At 45.4% G+C, this 14259-nt stretch overlaps 1 protein-coding gene across 1 annotated transcript in view; it reads left to right on the plus strand.

Annotated features, from left to right (window-relative positions):
* Positions 1–884: 884 nt before the first annotated feature.
* The window catches only part of LOC311143637 (tomoregulin-2-like), a gene marked incomplete at both ends in the record, with an annotated part of 189724 nt that continues 176349 nt past the window's right edge, over positions 885–14259 (plus strand). The window contains one exon of the mRNA XM_084179505.1: positions 885–1059. Within this exon, the coding sequence (XP_084035631.1) occupies positions 885–1059 (175 nt within the window). The remainder of the gene's footprint in view (positions 1060–14259) is intronic.

Consider the following 14259-nt stretch of genomic DNA (forward strand, 5'->3'; position numbering starts at 1 on the left):
TTAGGTAAAACATTTGTTGAAAAATATACTAAATGTCCTTAACGTTTATATATTTTTGCAAACCCAATCAGTTTTCCACGTTGATTCAACGTCTTCACATATATTTGTTTGGTTGAAATGACGTGAAACAAGGTTGATTCAACCAGTTTTTCCCCAGTGGGTTGTGTGGGTCGGAATGAAAGCACAAACCTCTCTCTCTCTCTCTCTCAATCTCTCTCGCTCTCTCGCTCTTTCTCTCCAGAATTATTTTTTCCTCCAATCAGCGTTGTATAATTACCGAGAACCCCTCCCCCTCTTACGCATCCGACACCACGTGATCATAACCAGACTTCTAACCTGCTGCTTGTCCGCGCAACGCTGATTCCAGATATAGAGAGATGAGGAGGGGAGCGCAACTAACGGACTCACTGAGCGTCTGAACACCACTAACCGACCGCTTATCAAGGAAGCCGGTGGCATTTCTGGATATTACTAGGACGTCGCCGTATCGAAACCGTGGGATATAAATATTATTTTAGTTTCTATTTCTTCCTTCCTTCCACCCACCTCTTTCTTTTTATTTGTTATTTTCTCCCCTCATTGTTGAACATCATCCACTACCTGCCTGCCCGTCCTATTACGCTGATTTACCTGGCTACCCCCCCCCCCCCCCCCCCCCCCCCTTAGCACCCGAACCCCCTTCATATTGTAGCTGCACCACCTTGGATCGGGCGGAACCGTTGGTTCATCACTTCATGGGGCACGCTTTCTTGCACGGAAAATGTCCCTTTCTTGGTCAGTGAGCGCCCTGCTGAAACAGCTAACGTCTGGACCGGAGCTGTTGGTGCGTGTCTTCCTCTTCTGCCCAGCTCGCTTGTCTTCTTGGGGGACGCCGCTGAACTGAAATGGGTCTGTCGGTGGCGGCGGAGCCCCGACGCCCGAACCAGTGGAGCCGGACAGTGGGAGATTGGTTCTGGATCACCATCGTTTCGTTTCTCGCCACTTTACCTGTAGAGCAACTTTGCGCTTTCCCGTCTTCCCTGAGCGACTGTCAGACGCCTACCGGCTGGAACTGCTCCGGTAAGAACACCGATGAGTCCGGGGCATTTATTTGGGCTACATTATTATTATTATCGCTTGTCTGTCTGTTCCAGGTGTGCACCTTGTTGTGCAGCGCGACTGTAACGGTCGTAACGGTAATAACTTAGTCCGCATGCAAATGGCAATTTGGGGTGGATAAGCTTATAAGTTATCGAGGACACCGTCTGCAAATAGCATCGTTTGGGTTTTAGAGAAAACATTCTTCCAAATTGCTGAGGAGTGAGGATGGTCATCAGCCCTTGAGATCTCGGGAATTTCAGGTTTGCCTAAGGTCCCCTTATATTATAATAGTCTATGGTTTTCTCATCGATAACGTACATATACATTCATTTGCAAACAAATTATGCTAAAGAAGGTTCCCTGAAAATGCACAATGATGCAAATGTCCATGAAATGAAATATTTACCTTTCTTGCGTTGTTGTTTTGTTAATTAATTAATTAGCCTAAATTAGCTATTATTACGAGCCTGTTTTATTATTATTATTATCATTATTATTATTATTATAATAGGTCTATTATTATTATTAGTCTCTGTCAAAATGTTGAATTGCAATTATTTCTCAGCATCGGTTCGTCGCATGAGGAATTCAAGTGCCACATTGTAGTTGATATTTAAGACTCCCAAAAAGAGTCTACAGTGGTCTGAAATCCTCTTACACATTTATATAAATGTCTACAAGTTGATGTTTTGTTCATTTTATGCTAATATCTAATTAATCTTGTGAGCAATTGGAAATGTGACTCCAAGTTTAACCTACACCAACGATATTATTTTACCCATCACACACACTACAATGCATTTTTTCACTATAGGCTGCTATAAACAATTTCAATTGCTTAGTCTATTTTACTAGAATACAATATATTAATGTTATGTATTCTCAGTGCATATACATACACTGAGTGTACAAAATATTATGAACACCTGTTCTTTCCATTACATAGACTGACCATGTGAGTCCAGGTGAAAGCTATGATCCCTTATTGATGTCACTTGTTAAATCCACTTCAATCAGTGTAGATGAAGGGGGGGAGACAGTTTAAAGAAGGTTTTTTAAACCTTGAGACAATTGAGACATGGATTGTGTATGTGTGCCATTCAGAGGATGAATGGTCAAGACAAAATATTTAAGTGCCTTTGAACGGAGTATGGTGGTAGGTGCCAGGCACACCGGTTTGTGTCAAGAACTGCAATGCTGATGGGTTTTTCACGCTCAACAGTTTCCCATGTGTCAAGAATGGTCCACCACCCAAAGGACATCCATCCAGCCAACTTGACACAACTGTGGGAGGCATTGGAGTCAACATTGGTAGCATCACTGTGGAACGCTTTCGACACCTTGTAAAGTCCATTCCCCAATGAATTGAGACTGTTCTGAGGGCAAAAGGGGGGAGGGGGTGGAACTAAATATTAGGAAGGTGTTCTTAATGTTTTGTACACTCAGTGGATTATATAGATATGTAGGTCGCCTATTTGTCTGTTGTTTACGGTATGGGGAAATATTGCCTTTTCTCCCGTAACCTGCAGGACTTTCATTTAGTGTTACTGAGAATATGAACCTTACCGCTTTTTTATAGCCCGGAGTAAACTTGTTTTCCCTTTTCGGTGCCAAACCGATAAAAACATTGGTGGGAGGCTGTAAAGCACGCCCGCGCGCCAGCCTGCCTTTGTAAATTATCTGACTGTGCCATTGTATCTTTTTTTCTGTCGCATTTCCATGTTTGAAGCCTAAAATAGCCTCAACCCTTTTCCCCACATTGGAGAACAATAAGTAAGTGCAAACATTAGCCTATATCCACAGATTTTGCACCGTGAAATTATCACTGTTATTTAGCCTGTAGCCTACATACAATGCTAAATGATTGTGATGACAATTAATTATTTTATTTCATCCATACACTTGGACCTGTATAGCCTTCAGCAAATTTCCTTCATAAGCAGTAATGTGAATGTAGGCCTACTTGAGCAAAACACTCTAAAATCCCCAGTCCTTTCACCCATCAGGTTGCCTATTACCACACAATACATTATGATGGATAAGCAAATAGACACAGGATTTGTATTTTTAGCAAGAATGTTCTAAACTACACATTTGAGTGTAAATGCATGCAGGGCATCACCTGAAAATGGTAGGCTGAGAGATCTGAATGCTTAAAGCCAACATTCAAATGTGGCCAACATTGCCAGAGTAACAGGTTGGGATGGTAATCTTGGGAGCATATGACTAAAGATGCTATCCTGCATTTTATGTCCCATTTCCTCAGCCAGTGAGGAATGACTTGGGATGGATCCCAAATGGCACCCAATTCGGGCTCTGGTCAAAAGTAGTGCACTATATAGGAAATAGGGTGCCATTTGGGACTCAACCTTGGTTGCTAAACTATTACTGGGCCTCTGTAGATAATTCGGTCAACGCTCTGTCGTTTATCAACCCTGGTTTGCATCCCTCGTTTCTCTGTAATGGACTAGACTTAAGAGACTTATTTTAGTATTTGGATAGGATTGCCTTTTTTATATCCTGAATGTCTATCTTATTAATGGCTTCATAGAACTAGTTTCACTAACACTCAACTGTTTTGTTTTGTAGGCTGTAAACTTTGCAACTGTGATGTGATTTATCAATGGAGTCTCTCTCTCTCTCTCTCTCTCTCTCTCTCTCTCTCTCTCTCTCTCTCTCTCTCTCTCTCTCTCTCTCTCTCTCTCTCTCTCTCTCTCTCTCTCTCTCTCTCTCTCTCTCTCTCTCTCTCTCTCTCTCTCTCTCTCTCTCTCTCTCAACATCTCCACCCCCTCACCTCACCTCTCCCAACCCCAACCCTCCCACACCCATACCCATACCCATACAATTAGTAAATGAAAATGTAACAAGTGACACATTGTCCGTTATGAACATGAATGGTAATCCTCAATGACTCAAAACACTGAACCCCTAAATAGCAGCTTCACTCAATGGAAGTTGTTTTCTTCGTCATGGTCTATATAAACTCATGATATAATGAATAAATGTTTTCAACTCCAAGTCTGTGGCTGATTTGGCATGACAGTGAAATTACTTTTATTGCAAAGCAAGAAATGCATTGTATTTTTCATCATAACCTTCCACAATGAACAAAGGATCATGTGTCCCTGGTGTGAATAATTCATTGACTGTGCTTGGATAATGTACATGATCAGAGAATGAGAGAGAGAATAATTTGGCAAAGATGATGACATCGTATTATTTTGATATTGTATTACTGGTCTTGGTAGGCAATGAGTTGGTGGTATCTGGAAGTCCCACATGGTGCTTGGATAGGCAGAAGGGATGTAAAGATTAATGGAAAAAGGAAACAAATTGAAACTCATGCATGTGGCATGACTCTTTTTTGTGGCCTTGCTATTGACAAACCTAAGGATGGACCTATGAAAGAGATATTCATATTTCTGATACACAGGAGTCTCAGTAGACTTTATTTGATTGTACTTGGTACTTTACTAGAAAAGTATGTGATATAGTGTACTTTCTGGCACAAATTGTGTCTATTGGTGCAGGTTATTATTGTGTAATTATTATTTTATCGTGTCAATTTGGATTTTAGGATGACCTTATCTGAAATACCCGTGACTTGGTCTTCAATAGAGATTTTGGACCAACACTAATAGGAGAATAGGCAATATATTGTTAATTCCATCAACCTGGGCCTCGTTTCAAAGATCTTTTGTTGTGTTCATAGTTAGATCCCAAATTAAGTTGCATCTGAACTGTTTCCCTAAAGACATAAAACACTGTTGCACTAAAACTGCTAAACAAAACTGTAACTCTCTGTGAATATGGAGTCATTGGTTTAACAAGGGGTACAGTTTACAGATCTTTACACAAGCTGGTGAGACTCTCTGCTCTGGAGTTGATACAGTCAGTGTTTTTTATTGCGCTTTAGAATGATCCGTTGCTGAAGGTCAATGGCATATGTGCCTCTGAGGATATAGGTGGAAAATCATTCTCCTCACAAGTGGCACACATCTACACAGAAAAAGAGGGCTGAAATCAGGGGGTTGTGAATTACGGTGTTTTCAGAAAGTATTCATACTCCTTGACTTATTCCACATTTTGTTGTGTTACCGCATGAACTCAAAATGTATTAAATTGTGTTTTATGTTATTGTCCTGCTGAAAGGTGATTAATCTCCCAGTGTCTGGTGGAAAGCAGACTGAACCAGGTTTTCCTCTAGGATTTTTCCTGTGCTTTTTTATCCTGAAAAACTCCCCATCCTTAACAATTACAAGCATACCCATAACATGAGCAGCCACCACAATGCTTGAAAAATGGAGAGTGGTACTCAGTAATGTGTTGTATTGGGTTTGCCCCAAACATAACACTTTGTATTCAGGACAAAAAGTGAATTGCTTTGCCACATTTTTTGCAGTATTACTTTAGTGCCTTGTTGCGTACAGGATGCATTGTTTTGGAATAGTTTTATTCTGTACAGGCTTCATTCTTTCCACTCTGTCAATTAGGTTAGTATTGTGGAGTAACTACCATGTTGTTGATACATCCTCAGTTTTCTCGTATCACAGCCATTAAACTACAGTGAGGGAAAAAAGTATTTGATCCCCTGCTGATTTTGTACGTTTGCCCACTGACAAAGACATGATCAGTCTATAATTTTTATGGTAGGTTTATTTGAACAGTGAGAGACAGAATAACAACAACAAAATCCAGAAAAACGCATGTCAAAAATGTTATAAATTGATTTGCATTTTAATGAGGGAAATAAGTATTTGACCCCTCTGCAAAACATGACTTAGTACTTGGTGGCAAAACCCTTGTTGGCAATCGCAGAGGTCAGACGTTTCTTGTAGTTGGCCACCAGGTTTGCACACATCTCAGGAGGGATTTTGTCCCACTCCTCTTTGCAGATCTTCTCCAAGTCATTAAGGTTTCGAGGCTGACGTTTGGCAACTCGAACCTTCAGCTCCCTCCACAGATTTTCTATGGGATTAAGGTCTGGAGACTGGCTATGCCACTCCAGGACCTTAATGTGCTTCTTCTTGAGCCACTCCTTTGTTGCCTTGGCCATGTGTTTTGGGTCATTGTCATGCTGGAATACCCATCCACGACCCATTTTCAATGCCCTGGCTGATGGAAGGAGGTTCCAACCCAAGATTTGACGGTACATGGCCCCGTCCATCGTCCCTTTGATGCGGTGAAGTTGTCCTGTCCCCTTAGCAGAAAAACACTCCCAAAGCATAATGTTTCCACCTCCATGTTTGACGGTGGGGATGGTGTTCTTGGGGTCATAGGCAGCATTCCTCTTCCTCCAAACACGGCGAGTTGAGTTGATGCCAAAGAGCTCGATTTTGGTCTCATCTGACCACAACACTTTCACCCAGTTCTCCTCTGAATCAGTCAGATGTTCATTGGCAAACTTCAGACGGCCCTGTATATGTGCTTTCTTGAGCAGGGGGACCTTGCGGGTGCTGCAGGATTTCAGTCCTTCGCGGCATAGTGTGTTACCAATTGTTTTCTTGGTGACTATGGTCCCAGCTGCCTTGAGATCATTGACAAGATCCTCCCGTGTAGTTCTGGGCTGATTCCTCACCGTTCTCATGATCATTGCAACTCCACGAGGTGAGATCTTGCTTGGAGCCCAAGGCCGAGGGAGATTGACAGTTCTTTTGTGTTTCTTCCATTTGCGAATAAACGCACCAACTGTTGTCACCTTTTCACCAAGCTGCTTGGCGATGGTCTTGTAGCCCATTCCAGACTTGTGTAGGTCAACAATCTTGTCCCTGACATCCTTGGAGAGCTCTTTTTTCTTGGCCATGGTGGAGAGTTTGGAATCTGATTTTGATTGCTTCTGTGGACAGGTGTCTTTTATACAGGTAACAAGCTGAGATTAGGAGCACTCCCTTTAAGAGTGTGCTCCTAATCTCAGCTTGTTACCTGTATAAACAATTCTCATTTTGTCTGTCATAGTTGACGTGTACCTATGATGAAAATTACAGGCCTCTCTCATCTTTTTAAGTGGGAGAACTTGCACAATTGGTGGCTGACTAAATACTTTTTTTCCCCACTGTAAGTTCCCTGATCTTTGCAATGCTTATTCCCACTAACAAGCAAAAGTTATCTTACAGGAGAAACAATTGATACCTGTAGCCAGGAACTATGAAATACCTGATGAATGAGGTCAAAGAAGAGTCTCACCCTGCCTTGCGGTTGGTACATTCTACATTTCTAATTCATTCCTTTTATATTTTAACCAACACAAGGCTTGAAAACAAGGAAAGTGTTATAGATCTATCTGGCTCTATCTGACGGATGCAGTTCCACATACTGTGTGTTAGTGACACATTGGACTGTGGAGAAATTGCTTTGGGTTGCATAAGTGCTTCGCTTGCCGTCTTAATCGTTGGCATATAAACATCACCACCTTTTACATATTTGATGTTTGCCAGCTTGTTTTGGTTAATTATTAATTCACTGTAATCTCCTCCTGTAACAGTGGGTGGGGCATGGGAAGTACAAATAGTCTTGGCCTCTGGCATATTTTGCAGCTGAGAGCACATTAGGCCTGGAGCAATGAAGCCTAGGAGTAGGTAGAAGTGGCCCCCAACCACTGACACAGGGTCAGATATTTGTCATGATGTTGTGGAGGTGCCTATTTCTCATAATGTTATGGAGGTGCCGGTGGGGCTCCAACAGGTGTTGTTCTGGTAAATAATGGCCTGATGGAACAGCACAAAATCACACGATTGGTTCATAGATCAGTGATTACATTAGCAGCTCACTATATGTAAATGTATGTATATGCATGAGTTTTTTCACCTAATTATGTGTGTCTTTTCACGTATGTGTTTTGCACATATTAGGGTAAGGTTAAGTTTAAGCATGCTAGTGAGTAGTTAAGGTGAGGGTTAGCTTTGGTTAAGGATAGAAACATGTCTGCATTCAAACCACTACCACTGGGCTTACAAGTATTGTGCATGAAGCGATCTACCAAACTCTCAAAGCTGGTCTCATAGCATTTCATATTATTCTGTATGTACAGTGGCTTGCGAAAGTATTCACCCACCTTGGCATTTTTCCTATTTTGTTGCCTTACAACCTGGTATTAAAATGGATTTGTATCATTTGATTTACACAACATGCCTACCACTTTTTTTGTGAAACAAACAAGAAATAAGACAAAAAAACAGAACTTGAGCATGCATAACTATTCACCCCCCACAAAGTCAATACTTTGTAGAGCCACCTTTTGCAGCAATTACAGCTGCAAGTCTCTTGGGGTATGTCTCTATATGCTTGGCACATCTAGCCACTGGGACTTTTGCCCATTCTTCAAGGCAAAACTGCTCCAGCTCCTTCAAGTTGGATGGGTTCCGCTGGTCTACTGCATTCTTTAAGTCATACCACAGATTCTCAATTGGATTGAGGTCTGGGATTTGACTAGGCCATTCCAATACATTTAAATGTTTCCCCTTAAACCACTCAAGTGTTGCTTTAGCAGTATGCTTAGGGTCATTGTCCTGCTGGAAGGTGAACCTCCATCCCAGTCTCAAATCTCTGGAAGACTGAAACAGGTTTTCCTCAAGAATTTCCCTGTATTTAGCGCCATCCACCATTCCTTCAATTCTGACCAGTTTCCCTGCCGATGAAAAACATCCCCACAGCATGATGCTGCCACCACCATGCTTCACTGTGGGGATGGTGTTCTCGGGGTGACGAGATGTGTTGGGTTTGCGCCAGACATAGCATTGTCCTTGATGGCCAAAAAGCTCAATTGTTGTCTCATCTGACCAGAGTACCTTCCATATGTTTGGGGAATCTCCCACATGCCTTTTGGCGAACACCAAACGTGTTTGCTTATTTTTTTCTTTAAGCAATGGCTTATTTCTGGCCACTCTTCCGTAAAGCCCAGCTCTGTGGAGTGTACAGCTTAAAGTGGTCCTATGGACAGATACTCCAATCTCCGCTGTGGAGCTTTGCAGCTCCTTCAGGGTTATCTTTGGTCTCTTTGTTGCCTCTCTGATTAATGGCATCCTTGCCTGGTCCGTGAGTTTTGGTGGGCGGCCCTCTCTTGGCAGGTTTGTTGTAGTGCCATATACAATTATATTATTTTAAATTAGCCGTAGTTGGCTGGCTAGCAAGCAAGGGATAAGAACATTGCCAGCCAGTATGGCAATGGAACATTTAGAACAAACGACTGGGTCGCGTCTATCGATACAGAACAAAAAGACTGAATGACTGGGTCGCGTCCATAGATACAGAACAAAAAGAACGAATGACTGAGTCGCGTCTCTAGCAATCCTAGATCTGTGTTGGGGCTATATATTTTGTGGAAGGATGAAATAGTACGAATAAATTAAGAAAATAAAGTTTTTAATGAAAATATATCGATCATTATTTGAATATGTTGGTAACCCGTTGTATGAAAGTGATAATGCCCTCGAAGCCGGCGTTTGTTGGATATATTGGTGCGGTTTGTCGGCCCTCGACTTCGTCTCTGGGGTAACAACACCCATGCCAATATATCCAACAAAAAACGCCTTCTCGGGGAATTATCACTTAAGTATACGCCGTATACACACTTTTTTTGTGGGCATTGCATATACTCACCCCGGCCTCAGAGACGGTCTGGCTCAGTCTGGCTCTGGTGCCACGGTGCCAGAACCGGTTGGTAACCTAAAACACATTGGAATGGTGTTAGGTTAGTAGAGGAGTGGCGGAGAGAGTTCTGGGCATATTCTGCCCATGGCAAGAATACCGACCACTCCCCTGGCTGGTCCTGGCAGTAGGACCGCAGGAACCTACCCACATCCTGATTTACCCGTTCCACCTGCCCATTTGACTCGGGGTGGAACCCAGAGGTCAGGCTGACCGAGACCCCCAGACGTTCCATGAATGCCTTCCAAACCTTGGACGTGAACTGGGACCTCGTTTGTACACTATATCCTCTGGCACCCCGTAGTGCCGGAAGACGTGAGTAAACAGGGCCTCCGCAGTCTGCAGGGCTGTGGGGAGACCGGGCAGAGGAAGAAGGCGGCAGGACTTGGAAAATCTGTCCACAACGACCAGGATGGTGGTGTTACCTTGGAAGAGGGGAAGATCAGTCAAAAAATCAATACTAAGTTGAGACCATGGTCGTTGTGGAACTGGTAAGGGTTGTAACTTACCCGCTGGGAGGTGCCTAGGTGCCTTACTCTGGGCGCACACCAAGCAGGAGGAGACATACACCCTCACGTCCTTAGCCAAGGTAGGCCACCAGTACATTCCGATCAAGCAGCGCCCTGTTGACCGATACCTGGGTGACCAGAGGAGGGTGACATGTGTGCCCAGAAGATCAGACGATTACGGATATGAGCAGGCACGTACCGCAGCCCAACTGGACACTGAGGTGGAGATGGATCTGTGCGAAATGCCTGCTCTATATCCGCGTCCATCGCCCATACTACCGGCGCCACAATGCAGGAGGCCGGGAGTATAGGGGTGTTGTCTCTGGACCTCTCCTGGTCTGGCAAGGATTCAGCCTCCTCGCTTCCCGTATGTACTCCTGGTTACGGTGGTCCGTCCAGACGAGGAAAGGGTGTTTCGCCCCTTCGAGCCAATGCCTCCACACGGTCAAAGCTCGGACAACAGCCAACAGCTCCCTATCACCAACGTCGTAGTTCTGCTCCACCGGTCTGAGCTTCTTAGAGAAGAAGGCACAGGGGCGGAGCTTGGGTGGCGTGCCCGAGCGTTGAGACAGGACAGCACCTATCCCTACCTCGGACGCATCCACCTCCACTACGAAGGGTAGTGATGGATCGGGGTGGGCCAGTACCGGGGCTGAGGTGAACAGACACCACAGTCTCCTGAAGGCCAGGTCAGCCTCAGCAGACCAGCGGAGCCGGGACAGCCCACCCTTCAACAGGGATGTAATGGGAGCTGCGACCTTGCCAAAGCCCCTAGATAAACCTCCGATAGTAGTTGACAAAGCCAAGGAAGCGCTGCACCTCCTTAACCGTGGTTGGAGTCGGCCAATTACGCACAGCTGAAATGTGAACATACACTTCTCTGCCATGGCATAAAGGTCATTTTCCAATAGTCGGGCCAGCACTTTGCGAACCAGGGACACATGATCGGCGCACGTAGCGGAATACACCAGGATTTCATCGATGTAGACCACCATACCGCGACCAAGCATGTCCCGAAACACCTCATTCACAAAGGACTGGAAGACGGATGGAGCATTCATCAAACCGTAGGGCATCACCAGGTATTCATAATGCCCCGTGGTTGGGCTGAATGCTGTCTTTCACTCATCCCCCTCCCGAACACACACCAGGTTGTATGCACTCCTGAGATCTAGCTTAGTGAAGAAGGGCGCCCCATGCATTGACTCAATCACTGAAGGAATGAGGGGGAGAGGATAACTAAATCCAATTGTCTCCTTGTTAAGTGATCGATAATCAATGCACGGACGCAGACCGCCGTCTTTCTTCATCACAAAGAAGAAACTCGAGGAGGCGGGTGAAGTGGAGGGACGTATATACCCCTGGCCCAGGGACTCGGTGACGTATGTTTCCATACCCTCCGTTTCAGCCTGCGACAGGGGGTACACATGACTCCTGGGAGGTACAGCGTCTACCCGAAGGTTTATCGCGCAATCCCCCGCCCGATGAGGTGGTAATTTAGTCACACGCGTCTTGGAAAACACGTGCGCCAAATCGAGGTATTCGGGGGGAATGCGCACGGTGGAGGTACCATCTGGACTTTCCACCATGGTTGCACCAAAGGAAACACCTAGACACCTACCTTGAGACTCTCACAACCACCCCGTGAGAGCCCTCTGCGGCCATAAGAAGGTGGGGTTGTGGAGTGCTAGCCAAGGGATACCTAATACCACAGGGAAAGCAGGAGACTCAATAATTGAAAAAATAACCTGCTCACAATGTGTCTCCTGGGTGATCATGGTGACTGGTATAGTGACTTCCGTAACAAACCCGGACCCTAATGGTCGACTGTCAAGTGCTCTGATGGGGAGTGGAATTGATAGAGGAACCAATGAAATGCCTTGACGTCGTGCGAATGCCCTGTCCATAAAGTTCCCAGCTGCGCCTGAATCGACTAGCGACTTACACTGGGAAACTACCATGTGATCGGGAAAGTGGATAGGTAGGGTACAGTGCACAGCTCTGAACAAGTGTGGGTGTTCGATGCCTGGGGTGATGCGAGAGAACCCTGCCTGCCGCCTCCAGGCCAAAAAGAACGTTGACAACGATATGTGGTGTACTGTCCCTTCGTGCCACCAGAGTGGCACTGTCGCTGTCTTCCTCCGCTCTCTCGGACGGCGGCTCCACCAGCTCGGGATCCGAGTCATCCAGGGTGGAAATGGGCAGACCCCTACCAGGATGTCCTCTGGCTGCCAGCAGGTTGTCCAAACGAATGGCCATGTCCACCAGTCTCGTGAAGGACAACATGGTGTCCCGGCAAGCTAGCGCCCGTCGGACGTCCTCCCGCAGATGGAACCGGAAATGGTTGATCAGGGCCCGCTCGTTCCACCCGGACACCGCTGCCAGAGTCCGAAACTCCAACGTGAAGTCCTGCGCGGTCCTCGTCCCCTGCCTCAGGTGGACCAGCCGCTCGCCCGCCTCTCGACCCGGAAGAGGCGAGCGAACTCCCCGTAGTCCTCCTACGCGGCTCTTCCTTCGTTCCACACCGCATTGGCCCACACCAGGGCTTTCCCACAGAGGCAGGAAACGAGGACGGCCACCTTCTCCCGCTCCGATGGCGCCGGCCTAATGCTGGAGAAGTAAAGCTCTAGTTGGAGGTGGAATCCTTGGCAGAGCGCCGCCGTTCCATCGAACGCCCGTGGTCGGGATATCTGGATCCCTCCGGGTGCTGGGGTATAGGTTGCTGGATCCGGTTGACCAGCTAGTCTCGACAGATTGGCTCCTGTCCTCTCCAGGCGTTGGACGACCTGAAGAACACGATCCATCGCTTCCCCCAAACTGGCCAGCATCGTGGAATGCTCCTGGACTCGTGCCACAACTCCAGGCATACGCTCTTCTCCTGCTGACTCCATAGCGGGTGGGTGATTCTGTGATGAGTGTGATGGAAGTAGTCAGGCGCAGGAGGGTAATCACCGAATACAGAGTTTATTCCTTTGTTACACAAAATACGCTGGAATAGCGACAAACGAAACAGGCACAGGGGAAACTATCTACCCTGGCAATACACTGTAACGGTATCTCCATACAATACATAGGCAGAGGGGAAATATTTACCTTGGCAACAAAATGGTACGAGTAGCTCCACCGAGCTACACTACTCTCACATTCAAGCAATCACCCACAAGGACAAGGGGGCAGAGGGAACACTTATACAAGGAATAATAAGGGGATTAGAACCAGGTGTGTGTGATTGACAAGACAAGACAAATGTGATGATGATAATTAAGGCGGCAGTGGTTAGTAAGCCGGTGACGACAAAGGCCGAAGCCTGCCCGAACAAGGAGTGGAGGCAGCCTCGGCGGAAGTCGTGACAGCTATAAGCTACACTACCGGTAAAAAGTTTTAGAACACCTACTCATTCAAGGGTTTTTCTTTATTTTACTATTTTCTACATTGTAGAATAATAGTGAAGACATCAAAACTATGAAATAACACGTATGGAATCACATAGTAACCAAACAAGTGTTAAACAAATCAAAATATATTTTCTATTTCAGATTCTTCAAATACCCACCCTTCACCTTGGTGACAGCTTTGCACACTCTTGGCATTCTCTCAACCAGCTTCATGAGGTAGTCACCTGGAATGCATTTCAATTAACAGGTGTGCCTTCCTAAAAGTTAATTTGTGGAATTTCTTTCCTTCTTAATGTGTTTCAGCCAATCAGTTGTGTTGTGACAAGGTAGGGGGGGGGGGGTATACAGAAGATAGCCCTATTTGGTAAAAGACCAAGTCCATATTATGGCAAGAACGGCTCAAATAAGCAAAGAGAAACAACAGTCCATCATTACTTTCAGACATGAAGGTCAGTCAATACGGTGCAGTCGCAAAAACCATCAAGCACTATGATGAAACTGGCTCTCATGAGGACCTCTACAGGAATGGAAGACCCAGAGTTACCTCTTCTGCAGAAGATAAGTTCATTAGAGTTACCAGCCTCAGAAATTGCAGCCCAAATAAATGCTTCACAGAGTTCAAGTAACAGACA

The sequence above is a fragment of the Coregonus lavaretus genome (assembly GCF_964263955.1).
Source record: "Coregonus lavaretus genome assembly, chromosome: 16".
Lineage (NCBI taxonomy): Eukaryota > Metazoa > Chordata > Actinopteri > Salmoniformes > Salmonidae > Coregonus > Coregonus lavaretus.